General features: G+C 36.3%; 1 protein-coding gene across 2 annotated transcripts in view; it reads left to right on the forward strand.

Annotated features, from left to right (window-relative positions):
- The window catches only part of ITSN1 (intersectin 1), a 100,169-nt gene that overhangs the window by 21,540 nt on the left and 60,031 nt on the right, over positions 1-18,598 (forward strand). For both annotated transcript variants that reach the window (XM_081327431.1, XM_081327430.1), the window contains exons 6-14: positions 1,432-1,592; positions 2,644-2,823; positions 5,006-5,099; positions 8,457-8,557; positions 10,610-10,673; positions 10,798-10,935; positions 14,748-14,863; positions 16,116-16,378; positions 17,433-17,582. In XM_081327431.1, coding sequence (XP_081183557.1) covers positions 1,432-1,592; positions 2,644-2,823; positions 5,006-5,099; positions 8,457-8,557; positions 10,610-10,673; positions 10,798-10,935; positions 14,748-14,863; positions 16,116-16,378; positions 17,433-17,582 — 1,267 coding nt within the window. The remainder of the gene's footprint in view (positions 1-1,431; positions 1,593-2,643; positions 2,824-5,005; positions 5,100-8,456; positions 8,558-10,609; positions 10,674-10,797; positions 10,936-14,747; positions 14,864-16,115; positions 16,379-17,432; positions 17,583-18,598) is intronic.

The raw sequence follows: 18,598 nt of genomic DNA on the forward strand, positions 1-18,598 counted from the left end.
TGATGAGCAGTGTCTGGTTTCCTATAAACATGACGTTTAGAGTTGAGGCTAAATAGTTCAATCTTGGTTTCATCAGACCAGAGAATCTTGATCTTCATGGTCTGAGAATCCTTCAGGTGCTTTGTTGCAAACTCCAAGAGGGCTTTCATGGGTTTTGCACTGAGGAGAGGCTTCCGTCTAGCCACTCTGCGATAAAGCCCAGATCGGTGGAGGGCTGCAGTGATGGTTGTCCTTCTGGAGCTCTGTCCCATCTCCACACAGGATCTCTGGAGCTCAATCAGAGTGACCATCGGGTTCTTGGTTACCTCTCCTACTAAGGCCCTTCATACTTTCTCAATGCACTATAGGTGTCCTCTTAAAAAGAAAGCCAGCACAGTTTAAGCTATTTTCATCCTTTCTTTTGCAATGAAATTTCATGCTTGATAACTCTGCCTTGTGGCTCTAATTCAGTTCTTGTTAGTTTCAAGTAGAAGCAGAAAAAATATATTATTTTAAATAATTTCATTCTGTATCAGTAATTTGCAAAGTGATATTAATTTTAGTGCTACCAAGAGTTATAAAACACCAATTAATATTACATTAATTCATTAAGATGAACTTTAGATTTAATTTTGGTTCAGTTCCTGGTAAAGGAATTTGGAGTATGCCTAATAAGAAGAAAAACATCACCGGATGCTTTCTGTTGGTTACTAACTGGCAGAAGCATTCGTGACAGGAGTAATGTATGAAAATAATACAAGAAAATAATTGGCTCTGTTCTGTATCACATTAGCATAAATCGTGTATTACGATTATTTGAAATCATTCGTTTCATTTAGGATGTGTATTAACCTGGAAAATCTCTAGTATTTAGCTTTTTAACATTCATAGTTCATAGTAATATTAAGTTGAAATCCAATACATCTGGAGATTATTATGTTAAAGAAAAGCTAGTTTAAAGAGTCTTGGGCAGAGGAAAAGTATTCTAGAGCGAGCTTGCATATCTCTTAGAGGGGAAAGAACTAGATTAATACCTTAGAAATAATCACAGGCCACTAAAGAATAGCTGCCATGTTGTTAGGCATCCAGGAACAGCACAACAATATGGAGTTGGCAATGTCTGTAAGCCTAGAAGTGTTGGAAACGCTTGACAGTATGGTTTCCATGATGGTGATGGTAATATTTAGTGGTGGCAGACTTAAGTTTTTTAAAAAATGCTTGTGGGTCACACAAGGCTGTTTGGCAGACTGCATATTGTCCAGCCCTGTTCTAGAACTTTAAAATCACCCCTTGAAAACTGATGCTATCACAATATATAATACTGGACTGTGTGGACCAATGTCTACCTTAGGATAAAAAGATTACATGAGAAAATGTTGGCACTGTGATATAACTTTTGTTTGCTATTGGATGAATTTGCAAGATTCTTTTTTAAAATGCTGATCATTTTAGGGCTCTGGCAGATATGAACAATGATGGGAGAATGGACCAACTGGAATTTTCTATAGCTATGAAACTTATCAAACTAAAGCTACAAGGTTATCAGCTCCCTTCTGCATTACCTCCTATTATGAAGCAGCCTCCCATTGCTATTTCAACTACCCCAGGATTTGGTAAGAATATTTTATATTACATCATCTTTCTGAAGTACTTCGTAGATTTCATACTGTCTACATGCTGTCATTCTATTCAGAGATCACTTTAATACAATTGTAACTTTGATATAGCTTTTCACTTGTGGTATAAATATCTATTGTTAGCAGTTTTAATTTTGTTAAGAGTTATCTGAATAAAAGAAAAATACTGAAATTTAGAAAGAAAAAGAAAAAATACAGAAAACAATGCAGTTAAAGAAAAATAATAAATGAAGTATCTTCTGCCCTTCTTTACAGCAGTTACAAACATCCCTTTCCCCCCTTTAACATTACAATAATCCCTTCAGATCCTTTTGGAATCCTTTTCAGTCCTGAAATCCAGAAATTACCATTTCACAGATTTATATACTGGTTCACAGTGCTTTACAGCCTTCTCTAAGCGGTTACAGAGTCAGCATATTGCCCCCAACAATCTGGGTCCTCATTTTAGTGACCTTGGAAGGCTGGTGAGAATCGAACTGCTGGCAGTCAGCAGAATTAGCCTGCAATACTGCATTCTAAGCACTGTGCCACCACAATTGGGATTGGGACTGGAATTATGGTTTTATGTCATGATTGTAAGTTGAGGCACCACATATCAGACTTGATTTTACAACTATTTTTATGATGATTAAGTGAGGCACAGTTAAGTAAACCATATAATTGTAAATGCAAAGTTATTTGATTCAATGGGCATTTTTGCCATTTTGATTGCATTTTTCATTGTTAAGGGAAGTGTTAAAATATTTTAAACCTTTTAAAAAATAACCCCCCTTGATCTACTTTTGTGATCCCAACTTGAAAAGCAAAGGAGCCAAGAGATCATTTTTCAAATTCTCTTTCCCTATGGAGAAACATTGTTTCAGATTTTGTTCTTTTGGAAAATCTTCCTTGGTCTGATTTATTCCAGAATCGGAACATTTTTTCCATTTTTAGTCCTATACTTATTCAAGGATTATTCATGTAGATCATTGTAATAAAAGTCTTCGTAGCTTGCCAATGATGGTAATTGTGAAAACTTCTCTTACAGGAATAAGCGGTCTCTCCAGTATACCACCTCTTTCAGCTGTTGCACCAGGGCCAATGACATCCATACCAGTTGTGGGAATGTCTCCACCTTTAGTATCTTCTGTTCCTACAGCAGCTGTGCCTCCTGTTGCTAATGGAGCACCAGCTGTTATCCAACCTCTAGCAGCTTATGGTCATCCCGGTATGCTGAATTATCAACATTTAGGTTTCCAGAGCTTATACATACTCTATTTTATATTTAAAAGAAAAGTAATTTGTGTTTTAAAATGAAATCACATATTTATGTATGACATCAGTGTAATTCCACTCTGAACATTAAGTTATCTGTTAAACTTATATTATTTTCTTATCGAATAGTATATACTAGAGGTATATACAGTGTTTCAGATTCAGTCTCCTAAAGATTCTTTGGAGTGTGTGAATTTAACATCTGTCTGCAACACTAAAACAACCCCACCTTTTTTTTCAGGATCAGACTGTTCCTGTCTGATTTAATCCAAGGAGCTGCAGAATCCTGGTGCCTGCAGTATAATTACATGACACTCTATCAATTTTTATATATAACAGCATAGCAAAATATTACAGCATCTTAGATCAAATATTTGAGTTTAACTGTATTCAGAATTACAAAGTTGCATTCCTGATTCACACAGATTTATAATAATTTTTATAATGTCACTAAATCTTTGATGATTTGATTAATTTTAATAAGCTTATCAATTTTTCCCCTGAAAAATGACACTGGTTGGCTTTTCCATGTCTTTTAAATACTGATTAAGCCATGTTAAAATATTATAAAGGCAAGTGCATATATTTACATATTTAAGCAAATTAATATTAGACATGAGATTGATATCTTTCTGAAGTATTGCTTGGCCTAAATTGTCTTCCACTTTTATAAATAATACCTATTTAGTGGTTTAGTTTCCACAATGTACTAAACCAAAATTTGGTTTGTTTGTTTTTGGCACATAATGCTGTAAAATCTAGTTGGCTTTCATTCTATAAACTGGCTAAATGAATTGTAGCTTGATACAGTGTGGGATCGGTTTCTCCTTTTACTGCAATATACTGCTTATATATTCCAGGACTTTCTTAAGTCTTGGCAGAAAACTATTCAAGAAATATATAATTACATGAAAGGAATACATAGGGAATTAATTGTGTATAAACAATTTTATTGTACTGTACACAGCCCACAGAAAATAAAATACCCTTATTAAATAGATACATCAATAACATGGACCATATTCATGCCCTAGGGAGGTATGGATAGGAAACAATGAATTGACCGTTGTGAAATCATGCAAATGGTGCAGCTTAAGTAATTGTATCAGATATCAAGATTGCAAATACATAATGACATTTGTGTGATGACATCACAGTGCAAATGAAATCATTTTGGCATCGTGGTTTGCTGTGGATATCACGATCAATGTCAGACAACTCTAATCCTTATTTAATACCTGGTCTTATATTTATTTTGCCTCAAAAAGAGGCACTAGGTCTTATTTTCGGGGGATAACTTACCTTAGGACTGCCGCAGCCAGGCCTCCCACGCTCCGAGACCTGTCACGTTGCTGCTTGACTTCAGCGGCCGCTTGCTGCCATGTGCGGCCGGATGCTACCTGGCACATTGCGCTGGTGCCACCGGTCATGGCAGGAGACAGCATGGTGCTTCGGGCCGCTGTTGCCGGTCGCAGCAGGAAGCTGCGTGGTGCTTCGGGCCATTTGCAGGAGGCTGCATGGTGCTTCACGTCAATGCCACCGGTAGTGGCAGGATGCTGCATGGCGCATTGGGAGGAGCGGCAACGGCCTGATGTGCTGTGCGACCTCCTGCTACAAGGAGCGGCAATGGTGCAATGAGCACGCAGCGCAACAAGTATCAGGGCGTAGGAGGCTTGTTTGCAGTGGTCCTATCGGTAAGGTAAGCGAGTGCAGTGTGTGGGGGGCAGTTCCACCCCCCTATCCCCGCCCTAACTTGATTTTTAGGCATGTGCCTTGCCCCAAAACTAGAGCTTATTTTCGGCTTTTATTAGGCCCACCCCAAAAAATCAAGCTAGGGCTTATTTTCAGTGTAAGTTTTATTTTACTTTTGGGGAAACGTGGTACATTTGTACTCAGATTCTTTAATTAACTAAGAGATCTGTTATCAAGTCATATTTTGTGTTTAATTGATTAATATATGATTTAATATTAATTTTTATGATCCTTTGTACTTTTAAAAAAAGTACAATGTTATAAGCAGTATTATAATCTGTTTACATTAAAAAGTATGTTTGATAATTGCAATTTAAGGTAAAATAATTTGTGTATTAATCATTTAATTTCATCAAATTTAAAACATAATTATTATGTTTCAGCAACATTGCCAAAGAGTTCCTCCTTCAGTAGATCTGGTGGAGGATCCCAACTAAATACAAAGCTGCAAAAAGCACAATCATTTGATGTGGCTGGGTAAGTAAGACTATTTTGTTCTAAAGTACTTTGGCAGCTTTGTCAAAAATGTCAGTCCTGCAGATACTCAGATACCAATGGTTTCACTAAATTTAAGAAAACTGCTTGTAAATAAGTGATATCAGATATGAACTCTTTGCCTATAATAGGGCTTTTCAAAAATTTGAAATTAAAGAATTCATTCTGTTGAAAAGCTTGTTTCTGTAGAATAGAATAGAATTTTTATTATCACTGATTAGAATTGTGTAGAAGAATAATTATGTATAGTCTTTAATATACTTTATATTGTACATCTGTTTTGTTGTGAAAAGATAGTCATGGATTAAAGTTTTGTATAAATAATAAGATTTGGATTTATCTGGAAAAGTAATTAGCTAGATGTGATTTACACTGCTAACTATTCTTGTTACCGTGGAATAAGTTCTCCATTTATTTTGATTATGCCTATGTTTGAATGCAGTTTTCTCCTTCCTCTACAACTGTTTTTGACACTGAAATTCTCCATTTTATTCCATCATGTATAGAATTTCATAGATATTCATTAATATATATTTAGCTGGTTTATTGCCATTTTTGTCTTGAAAGCATAATTTTATTTTAAAAAAGCATTGTTATTTAGGAGAGAAGTTTTCTTAATTGTTGCAATTGCAATTTTGTTGCAATATTGACCAGAATATATTGCTTATTAATTGAACAGAACTGGTATACTCATAAATGGTAAATAAATTTGAATTCTGGAGAATATGTATATTTTTGGTGGCAACATGACCACGGAAACGTCTTCGGACAGCAGTGGCTTAATGGCCCTTGAAAGAGAGATGAGTGCTATCCCCCTGTAGTCGGTTACCACTAGCACAGTAAAAGCTTCAGGGACTCCTTTCCTTCCTTAAGATTCACTGTCAACATTTGATAGGCCAGCTTTTCCTAAGCAGATTCCTTTAAATGTGATGCACATCAAATCAGTCCATGTTTGATGAGAAGGCTTTGAATTGCAGTCCAAGAACTTTTGGAGACACTTGAGTTGCTGGCATAGGATAAAACAAACTCCGTTTTGCCAAACAAGTGAACTTCATATACAGAAATTTTAAAAGTTAAGAATAAAGATGTGAGTTGCAAATGGTAATATGTCCTATTTTATTACATTTGGGGGAATTTAAATTCTGAGATACATCTATTCAGACGTATTTTGAATGGTGTTAGTAATTCCTATTCATATACAGTCTTATTTTGGAGATCAACATGGGCATCTATTTTAACATTTGTTTCAATGCAGCCTCTTAGTGGAGTAGCAATGCTAGCATTCATAGAGTATGTTGGGAAGCCTCTGTATAGAACACAGCAATTAATCTTCTGCCAAGAATCTAAAGTCTGAGATTAATGGGACTAGCTCTGTTTTAGCTATCTCTCAGTATCAGTATCTTTATCTGCATAAGAATCGAGAGAGAAAACGAGCAGGGAAATAGGAGAGTAACCAGAGGCGGTATGCTATTAGAGTTTGCATGTTCAGCTGTGAGATGTAATTTTCTTTTCTTTCCTGTGACTTGCTGTTTACCTAATATGGGTGACTGAATAACTGTTCCCTGCTGAGAAAATAGAGACTGTAAGAGGAATAAAAGGCAGCTAGGTTCAAGAGAGCAAGCTTACTGAGCAAGAAAACAGGGAGTGCTAACAAGAGTCTTGAGTTAATCTTGCCAATTAAACTGTCTCTGAATGTCAAAGGGACTAAAAAGCTACCTTATAGAATGGAACAGAGGACCGATAAATTCTTTAGTAAAAAAAAAGATGCAATTGTGCTTTATAAAAACACAAAGAAAAAAGTCATGTCAGTTGGTAACGCACTCCTGCAAGAAATGCAGTGTGACCAGGGTATAAAATAAATATACAAAGAGCTGTAGATTATTTAGTTTGATGTCAGTCCTTGGAATCATAAAGGCATTGATCTTAAACACTTAAAATTGTTACTTGAAATCCGGCTTGAATTTGTTGGAATCAGTTTGACACAATTTGTTTTTATCTTATTTTTTAATTATAGCTTCCTTTAGAGTAAATTACAAATGGCTAAGAAATCAACTCAGTTAAACAACAAGAAATATGGATCAAAGTGAAAGATTTTGGAAAACTAATGAAACTCAGGCTAACATGACAGTTCTGCATCATGTTTGTAGTAGGCTCAAATGGGATAGATATTCATTATTTTGAACAATGAAATAATTGTATAGTGTGTTTTGGTAAGACTTTACCTTGAAATCTAGCTGTGGGCACCACATTTTAGAAAAGATTCAGAATAAACTAGAACACATTAAAAAAACTTCCATAAAGATATCCAGGGATTAGAGGATTAGAAACTAAATCCTATGAAAAGAAATTAAAGGAAATGATTATATTAAGCTTGAGAAAACTCAAGAGAAACATGTTGGACCTCTTAGGTTGAATTAAAATCACAGGTGGAAAGATTCCGATTGAATATGAGGGAAAAAAACAAAAACCTTTTGAGCAGTAAAAGCAGGTTCACAGTAAAATCAGTTATCATTGTGGAGGTTTAGATAGCCAACTGACCAGGAGGTTTTTATTTGAATTATGGCACTAAGGAGGGGAGGGGTTGATTTGATAGACTAAAATGGTCTCTTTCAAATCTATTCTGCTTGGAATGTTAAAAGTATAACAGACTGGGAATGGATAATGCCAAGCAGTAGGAATAAGAAAGAATGTTGAAAACATTACTTTTATACACATTTGGAAGCACAAGTCTTGGTTTGAGTCTTGAACTGGTCTCATAGTTCAAAGTGTTGACCTATTTTTGACATTATCATTTAAGCTTTTAATCTGTGTTTCACATCAAGTACCTTTCAGACTGCTAGTATAACGGTTTAGTGACAAGTATGTTTATTGATTACCAGGTATTGTACTGGTAATATTGGAAACATATGGACACTTTAAAATGGTCAAGAGAAAGTAATTATGAAGAAAAATCCAAGATGTTAAAAAGAGAAAAGAATGAATATATATATATATATATATTAAAGGAATATTTTATGGTAATGGAAAAGTTCATTACAATAAACATTTGTGGCGTAATGCTAAAAGAACTGTAAAAAACCACATTATAGAAAACAAAAATGAAAATGTATCTTTTAAAAACTTGGTGAGAGGCATGCTGATTTTTTAAGGTATTTTCACAGGGCTAATCCCTCTGCAGAAATTCTATTGATCCAAGGTAGATGTAAAATGATAACTTAAGCGACACTTCAGTGGTATTAAAATGTTAAAAGAACAAAAAGAAAGTTACTTTTAAAAAATCTAATCTAGAATTTAGTATTCTTGGAGCTATGGTTTATTGTCTCTGTTCTATCATTCCAGTGCATCTCCGGCAGTAGAGTGGGCTGTTCCTCAGTCATCAAGACTAAAATACAGGCAGCTATTCAATAGTCACGATAAAACAATGAGTGGACATTTAACAGGTATTAGAATATGCATATTAATGAACACTTTTAAAATTATATTCAGTTTGAATAAAATACATTAAAAATATATTTAGTTTCAAAATATGTTTGGTTTGATTAATTCTGCTAAATACTTTGAAATTTGTGTAATGCAGTGGTTAAAAAGTCATGCCAACGAGTTATTAGTTATATTGGTGAAAGGGGACTTCCTGATTTAGAAGTGGTATGTCTCTGAATGCTAGCTATTAGGGAAATAAAAGTGAGGCCGCATCTTGTTGGCCTCTTTTGGAAAACGTATGTTGTACAATGTGGAACTTAGATTTGATCCAGCTATTTTATTTATTTATTTCATTTTAATCTTTCAGACCAAAATCCTCTTACAGCTGCTTGCAACCAATATAAATAGCTTAAATTAAGAACCCTGTCAATAGTATTAGATAAACACACTGTTAGAATTGTTTTTTTCCATAGAGCAGTTCGTGGTAATGGCTTTCTGGTCAAATACAAGCATAGCTCATTTTATAATACCTTTTTTGAAATAATGCAGTTTTAAAAGCATTTATTTAGTTATTTGTTACCGCATTCACAATCCCATGGCAATTCTAAAGGAGACTCAGCAGCATACAACATTAGCAAAAGGAACCTAAAAGCATAAATAATCAGGACATAAAAACAAAGTCAAAACCAAATCATAATCACAAACAAAAATAATCCCCAAATAAAACAAAGATAAATGTCTGTAGTAAGTCTGTAAGGGTCAAAAATGCATGGTATAGGTTTAAACTATTTCTAGAATTGTTGCAAATTGTTACACCTACTTCCAGGGGGAAAGTATTCCATAAGAGAATGTATTCCATAAGGTGGGGGCTATTACAGTGACAGCCTGCTGTCATATCCATATTTGAAGGCAACAAAAGAGAAGGGAGGTTTTGGCAGACTTTTTCTTGAGGACCAGTATGGATTGGCCAGACTGGATGAACAGATTCAGTTCGAACAAGATATTAACCTGATTAGGGCTCTTTAACTATTGCAACATGCATTTTTGCCTGCTTCCATTTCTCTCATTGTGACTGTTAGGTGAAATATTTTTAAGGCCAATACTATCTCAACAGTATAATATATACTGTAGATAAAATAAAATTTAAGTATTTTGCATATACTGTAGATAAAATAAAATTTAAGTATTTTGCATTACTAGGGTACAATATTTGTTCAAAGGCAAATCATAACTAGACTGTGAATCTACGCTGTGTATACGAAAGCAGTATGATATATTTCCCTTTTCATTCTTTTGCTGTTATAAATACTGAACTTATTGGTAGAAATTGAGCTATAAAGGAAGTCTCTTCCTACTTAGCTTTCATCAATATTCTTAAAAAGAAATATGGTATACATGAAGTATGTAACTCTTAACATATTAAAGATTGCCTTCCGAAACATGTTTAAAAATGTTAACTAATCCAGAATGTGATGCTCAGGAATGAAGCAGTATTTGAAGATTATCTGTTTCTAAACATCTAGAGCAGTTGTCACTTCACTTTTGAGTTTCATTTATGACTGTACCTTTCTAAAATGGCTTTAATTTTGATATGTGAACCACCTTTATCCTGTGAACAATCTGTACTTTCTATTGGGGCCTTGTGTAGAAGATCATGGTATAGAAATGTTAGTCATATTAGTATACAGTAGCACAAATGAGACAGTAGCATCTTTTTTAACTAACAAGTTTTATTAATGGAGATATCTCTATGTATACATACATAAAATATAATATACAAAGCTGTAGAACTAATAGTTCTATTGATTAGAAACATTTCCCTTTGCCATTAAAACATGTTGATTATCTTTGGAAAAGTAGTTATTAAGAATTGTTTTTTTACATTTCTTTGGAATAGAAAAGATTTTTTTCTAAGGGCTGCATTGTTTACGAATAGGTTCTATAAATATTTCATCATAGTCCATTGGACTTAGGCAGCTACTAAATTTGAATAAATAGAAATAAAATCAAGGCAACCATTTTGAAAATTCTGTATTAAAATGTATCATCATGGCATGTTTCCCATTTATTAGGTCCACAAGCAAGAACTATCCTTATGCAGTCAAGTTTGCCACAGGCTCAGTTGGCTACAATATGGTAAATATTTTTCATAAAATTGCTTATCATCAGTTTGTTTTTCAGATCTCACTAGTTTGCTTTATTTCAGAGTTAAATTATCAATGAACTTCAGGTTAGACATTCTTTTTTCCCCCTTCAATAGGAATCTTTCAGATATTGATCAAGATGGAAAACTGACAGCCGAAGAGTTTATTCTAGCTATGCATTTAATCGATATGGCTATGTCAGGACAGCCATTGCCACCTGTGTTATCCCCGGAATATATTCCTCCTTCATTTAGGTAAAATTTACAGCTTTTCATTTTGGTGCTGAATTTTATCTTTGGAATTCTACTCATGATATTGTTGCATTTTAGATAGCTTTATTATGTTTGGAATATAATGTCCAAGCTGTCATTTCTTCTAATTTAGAGAGGTGACTTTTTCGTTTTGTCTAAATGTATTAATCAAATTTATATTATGCTGTAATCATAAGCAGGCACCTGGTGACACCATCACCCCCCAAAAAAACTCCTGAAGAAAAGCTCTGTTTTCTACTTTTTCCAGAAGGCAAATAAGGTTGGGGACAAACTAACCTCCAATGGAAAGCTATTCAAGAGACTCAGCGCCGTCATGGAAGAATAATGATTATGGGTGTTGGTCCCCTGACTAGTAAATCCAGCACAATCAGACTGAGGGAGATGGGGAGATCTGGTACTACAGATAAACTGATACCAAGCTACCCAATCTTTTTACAAGATGGGCAGCCATATAAATCTTTGGAATAAACAAACATGCCAGCAAGGCATAAAGGGCTTTATGGGTTAAAGCCAGCGTGCTAGATTGCATCCAAAAACTAATAATCCATTGCAGGGCTCACAAAGTAGGTGTAATGTATGTCCACTGGTGAACATTTGTTAGAATACAGGCCACTGAATTTACATTAGCTGAAGCTTTTGAGTGGTTTTTAAAGGAAGCCCTAGGTAAAGCTTGTTATAATAGTTAAATCAGGTACTGATGAGGTTGTGGGCCACTGCAGTCAGGCCCCTCATGACCCAAGTGAAGTGGCAACTAACACACAAGGCTGAAGCCGGGCAAAGACTCCCCCCCCTCCACCACCACCTCCATCTGCTGATCCAGCAAAAGCTGTGAGTCCAAAAGGACCCTCAGATTTTGGACCTGCTCCTTTTCAAGAGCAGTGGAATCCCTTACAAAGGCAAAACAGCCATAGAGGAACCCAATAGCTCTGTCTTACTGTTTAAACATGTAGTTATCAAATTATTAAATTGAACTACCCTCATTTGGACCAAACGGAGTTCATTAATGAGTTCATTGATGAGAGTGACTGATGCTGTCTTTGTTCTGCACCTAGATTTGAATCTTGACTGAAGAGTCCAAATAATCTGCTGATCAATAAATCTAGCATCTGAACAAACTTTACCAAAACATGAAGATTAGAGACTGGACAGTATTTGTTTATTGTCTCTAGAGTCTCTTAGAGAAGAGATGAACCAATCCCTTTTTAAAGACCGCCAGTATTGACCCCTCCCACAGTGAGGCAGCCCCCCAAATCCAGGGAAGTCCCACTCTAGTTATCCAAAGAATTCAGGAGGGGCAAGAATCCAGAACCCAGATGGTCAAGAGAACCTACAGAGCACCCTGTTCTTTCCTCAAAGAATAAATAACCTGGCAAGATGATTCCCCAATCATCACCTAGAATCCAAGCAAGTGGAGTCTACATAAGAGCAAATTTGAGTGCCTTTAATGGCAGCCTGAAACATAATAAGAGAGGAGGATTCAGAATGCTTTGCCTGCCTTATCACCAAAGAGTAGACCCAACTTAAACATGTGGCTGTACTTGGTCAAATTCAGTCTCAGTCATTCTTCTGCACCACGGGCATTGCTTCTGCTTCTTCCTCTACCAGAGGTCCTTGGAAACCAAGGGCCACCTGGAATAAGCCAGCAAAGAGAAGTCTCTTGGAACAACTTCATCAAGTGTTTAAAATCCCACTTCACACCAGTCCCGAAGCAGGTCATCAACAATTTCCCTGCCAGATCATTGGGAAAATCCCCAGTTACTGTCAGAAAACAGATGGATCCATAGGTGGTCTGGTGTGGGTTATTCAAGTGAGTACAGCCTGGCAGAAGGAAGCAGGCAATAGTCAACTGCATGTGGATTAGAAAGTGATCAGTTCATTACAAATGGTAAATCGTTGTGTCCCTTGCATCCAGATCACACAGCAATTGCTAAGAGATGAAAACCACGTCTTAACATGTGACCAACCATGTGTGTTGGTGCCAGGATAACCTGGGACATGGTCATAAAGGCCATGAACTCTTGAGCTCTACTACAGTGGTCCCCAACCTTTCTGGCCCCGCAGACTGGTGGGGGGAGGGGATGGTTTCGTGTATGCAACCTAATCCTGCACATGAGCAAATGGAGCTTTGTGCCCTCACCCACCACTTGCACACCCCAGTTTCCAATCCAACCCAGTAATATTCACCTGGAGATTGAAGAACTAAACTACAGTATCAACATAGAAGAGAGAGATTCATCACTTAAGTTGACAACCAGGTCTGGAAATTCAGGAAGGTATCCGCAGGAGTAGCAGTGCAGCCAGCTGTAAAGAAAGATGAAGATAGGCCAGATCCATTGCCAGTTTATCAAGATAAATATGGTTAAGTCCAAAACAAGTAGGAAGTATAGGTAAACAGCTTAGACAGACATGAGTATAAGGAGGAGAGGATAGCATAATCACACAAGTCACTATTATGACAGCTGAGTACAACCCAGGTGGCTAGAAAGGCCCAATAGAGGCTTCACTTTCTTAGGGTCTTGCGGAAGAACAGGGTAGAACAACGGCTAATGACCCTCTTTTACCGGTCTACTATAGAGAGCGTCCTCTCGTATGGTATTGTGGTTTGGTATGCTGGTCTGACAGCCGCGGACAGGAAAGTATTACAGAGGGTAGTGAGCACAGCACAAGACATTGTGGGCTGTCCCCTGACACCACTGGATGACATCGCCAGGGCTCGTTGCCTTGGAAGAGTGAGGAAGATTCTCAGGGATGACTCACACCCTGGACGGTATCTCTTTACTCTCCTACCATCCGGTAGGAGATATAGGAGTATAGCCAGCCGTACCAACAGGCTGAAAAATAGCTTTTATCCGTGGGCTGTTAGGCTTTTAAATGGGATATAATCTCTGTGAATTTATGCAGAATTGATTTGGGAGGCCGGTGTGTGGTGTAGTTGGTTCACATGGTGTGGTAGGATGGAGGGTTTGTTGTCACTGTGTGTTGGGGGGAGAGAGCACGGAGGGAGGCTCAGCTAATCTCAATGTACACGTTGTACTTTGACAATAAAGGTTTATTTATTTTTTATGGAATTACGCTTTAGGGCAGGGGTCTTCAAACTTGGCCCTTTTATGACTTGTGGACTTCAATTCCTAGAATTCCTCAGCCAGGCATCCTGGCTGAGAAATTCTGGGAGTTGAAGTCCACAAGTTATAAAAGGGCCATGTTTGAAGACCCTTGCTCTAAGGAATAGCTAGTACTAGGGTCGCCTACTTTTAATAAATCACAAATTTCCTGTGGAGTTGCCTCTTGGTCTGGTTTACCCGGTGTGGGTTACCCAGGTACACAAAAGGATCCCTGGCTTTTCCGTAGAGCGTAACTGCATAGAAAGGTACTCGGCCACAACTGAGATCTAGATCAATGCCACATCCCTCCTTGCCAGTCTTCTTGTTGCTAAACCTACAAACCAGCTGGGCAGATTTAATAGATGGAAGCATTGCTTCCCTGCCTCTGCCAGGTCTCAGTAATGTATGGCAGTTCATCCTGCTTCTCCACTACCGAATCATGAACACACACAGTCTTGTTGCAGAGTAGACTTTTATATCACTGTTTCAAACAAATGGCTTTGTAAGTTGAATTCATCCATTGTACTAGTTTCCAATGAATGCCTGCACTGCAGTTTATTAGGCTTAATAATCCTGAACTTTAACCTTTAAATTAGTTATCTGCATAGTTGGGAAGGGAGTAAAGTGACAATATTAGAATGAATAACAGCTTTGTGTGAGCATATATTTTAACGTATTATTCTTTATTAATAGAAGAGTTCGCTCTGGCAGTGGTGTATCTATCACTAGTTCAATGTCTGTAGAGCAGCGGTTACCAGAAGAACCAGTATTAGAAGAAGAACAGCAGCAGCTGGAAAAGAAATTGCCTGGTGAGTGAAAATGTAAATGGAATAAAATTGGCCCGCCTATTTTTGAAAGATTAAGTTCTGAAAACCAGAGTTTATTTGAAATTAAGAAATACGTTGTATTTTATGGAAATTATATCGTATGATATGTAAGTTGCATTTGAAGAAGCCTTTATTACAGTGTTGGTGTGAGAAAACCCCAGAGACTATTTACAATAGAACACAAAAACTATATTTGCAGAGGTCATGTCAATAAAAATTTTCACTTTAGCTTTTCTATCATCATGATTGCAATACAACTGTTTCTCACATTATTTCAGAAACAATCATTATAGCAGCATAGTAGATTGATACTCCTCCTTGTGGAAATTGCCATGAAAATGATTTCTTCAACATTATTTAGGCTTTCCAACATTATTTTTGCACCAACAGAAAGAATTGTACTATAATAGTGTTGCCATCATGAAGATCATGGCAGAGTATTTTTTGGATTTGGGAGTCCTTATTAGTAAAGGCGTTTATTGTATGATTCATCATTCCAATTTTAGTAACCCAATTAAAGGTAAAGGTTCCCCCGCACTTGCGTGCTAGTCGTTTCCGACTCTAGGGGCCAGTGCTCATCTCCGTTTCACAGCCGAAGAGCCAGCACTTGTCCGAGGACGTCTCCGTGGTCATGTGGCCGGCATGACTAGACGCCAAAGGCGCACGGAACGCTGTTACCTTCCCACCGGAGTGGTCCCTATTTTTCTACTTGCATTTTTACGTGCTTTCGAACTGCTAGGTTGGCAGAAGCTGGGACAAGTAACAGGCGCTCACTCTGTTACGCGGCACTTGGGATTCGACCCGCCAAACTGCTGACCTTCTGATCGACAAGCTCAGCGTCCTAACCCACTGAGCCACCGCATCCCTAGTAACCCAATTACTGCTCCACAAATCACAACTGATAGTATCTATTTGCTGGAGGCCAATTCCCATTTGATAGCATCAAGTATATATAATGGTTGTGACATATAGAAGAGAAATGCATGGTAAGAAATTTTGCGTAAGATCTATGATTGCCTGCTCTGAAGGTACATGGAAGACAAATGGAAAATTTCTGATCATTTATGAAGTGTCCTTAGCGCGTGTATATATATATATATCTACAAGAATAATAAAGATCAGGCATTTGTATAGGGCTTTACAATTTTAAAGTACATTCCAGGTAGACTATATAACTTCATGTTCATATATGCATAAATCACATCTGAATTTTAATTGTAACATTTTTTTAAAGTTACATTTGAAGATAAAAAACGCGAGAACTTTGAACGTGGCAATCTAGAGCTTGAAAAGCGGAGACAGGCTCTTTTGGAACAACAAAGAAAAGAGCAAGAACGCCTTGCACAGTTGGAAAGGGCAGAGCAGGAAAGGAAGGAACGTGAACGGCAGGAGCAGGAGCGGAAAAGGCAAATGGAATTAGAAAAACAATTAGAAAAACAGAGAGAATTGGAACGCCAGAGGGAAGAGGAAAGGAGGAAAGAAATAGAAAGACGTGAGGTAAATAAATATTTCCAGGGGAACACTCATTTGTCAAAATTATGTTGAAAAATTATATCGGGAAATACAATACCTTGTGTTTCTTTTTCTTTTCTTTTTCTGTTTTCAAAATTGTGTAAATGAGATATTTGGCAAAATGGGGCAGGAAGGAATAATTTAATATTTTTGCAACATTTTGTCAGGAAAGGTACATTTAAGTATTGGTTCCTTAACTTGGCTCTAAATCATGACTGTGTAAACTTTGGCCTTATGTTGCACTGAATCTAAACTGTTGCTGCCTATTGCTTATCTTTTTAAGCATAAATGAATGTTCTGGTACTAAAACTTTAAAAAGTCCTTGCCAGCTTGGAATTTAAGGACAATGAATATCTAAGAAAGCATTGTTTACCTCACATGTTGATTATGTTTCTTGCTGCTAGGAGACAGTATTTAGCAACTAATTTATCAAATAAAATTGGGTTAAAATAGTTATGTTTGATAATTGCTTTTATTATTATTTAGTTGCTAGTTACTGAACCTTTGTAGAATGTTCATCTATGCCTTTCAAGCAGCTTTTTTGCCTAATAATCAAATTGCCTGAATTTTTAATTGGTATACTAATTTAGTTATTAGCTATCCTCAGAATCTTTAACAGGTAAAATGCCTTTGTTTTTCATTCTTCTTGCTTTGTAAGCTCATTTCTATCTATAATCTTTCATTCTGTAGAATACCACTTGAACTAACATACTAATATTTGGATGGATAGGAACTTTCTAATCTGGCTACTTTTCTTACATTCATAAATTGTGCATTCTTGGAGAGAGTTAATTTGCATAACCACACAAGTGTCTAATTAAATGTACTTTAATTAGAGTGAAGATCCAAGGAAATACTAGGAAAGAAATCCAAGACTTACTTAATATCTAGTTTCATGTTAGGAAGATGACAGGGAGACACATATCTGCATTGTTTGTATGAATACAATACTAATACATACAGTATTATATAGGTTAAAACTTTTATTTAACAGAGCAACAAAAGTCAATAATTTTTTCATATTTTTAAATTAACAAAGGCTGCTAAAAGAGAACTGGAAAGGCAAAGACAGCTTGAGTGGGAACGTAATCGTCGTCAAGAATTGCTGAATCAAAGAAACAAAGAACAAGAAGATATAGTTGTTTTGAAAGCTAAGAAAAAAACTTTGGAGTTTGAACTGGAAGCTTTAGTAAGTGAGAAACATTTGCCAAATATTTTCAAAATTGTAGATTTTTTTCTATAATTATTTTTTCTAATCATCAAAACATAATTTCATTTTTTTTTGTTTTATGAAAAAAGTTCAAGGGGTTTGCCAGTCAGCATTAAACTTAGACAATATATTTTCTATAACCCAAACTGCCAATTTGGTCATCTCAGCAAGTTCCATCTTGTTCACCATCTATTCCTCCATTGTAGATAAAGGTGAATTTTTCCACCTTTATGCATGTAATAATCTTGCTGTCAACTTTTTATTCATCAATCCCAAAACAGAGGTATCTGGTTTCAATTGCATATTGGCTGTTAAAATTTCCCGTACTGTATTAATATATATAATTTGAGTCCAGAATTTTCTAGGATTTGATATAATCCACCAAGCATGACAAAATGTCTTTTCTTGTTTGGCTTTCTGGCATAAAATTGAAGTATCTTTATAATTCTCAACCATTTTTCTGGTGTCATATGCCAACAATGCATCACTTTATAAAAATTCTTTTTAAGATTATAATATAATGTGAATTTCACTCCTTTCAACTACATTTTCTCCCTTTGTTCCATTTGTATACAGTACTGAATCAAAGGTTTTAGCCCATTTTATCATATATCCATTCACATATTCGGTAAAGGCTTATACATTTTAGCAATAACGTATTCATTGTACATAATTCTGTTTCAAATTCAGTCTTGCAGTGTTCAGAACCAAAAGTTACCTTATTTACTTTACATCTTTTCAGCAATTGAATATAGTAAAACGGTTGACCCGTGTATCCTTCCAACTCTTCTCTTGATTTTATTTTACACTAGACAACCCATGACCCACTGAATCATCATTTCAGAGATATTTCCTTCCTAAACAGAGAAACAGAAATGATCTCGGGCAAAAAAGCAGGAGTGACTTCTGGTTTCTTTGATCGCGGCTGACTACCCCCCAGCAGCTGATGGTGGGATCTCTCTACTCGGCCTAAGGAAGGTTAGGGTGGGATTGGC

Source organism: Vipera berus, assembly GCF_964194415.1.
Source record: "Vipera berus genome assembly, chromosome: 4".
NCBI lineage: Eukaryota > Metazoa > Chordata > Lepidosauria > Squamata > Viperidae > Vipera > Vipera berus.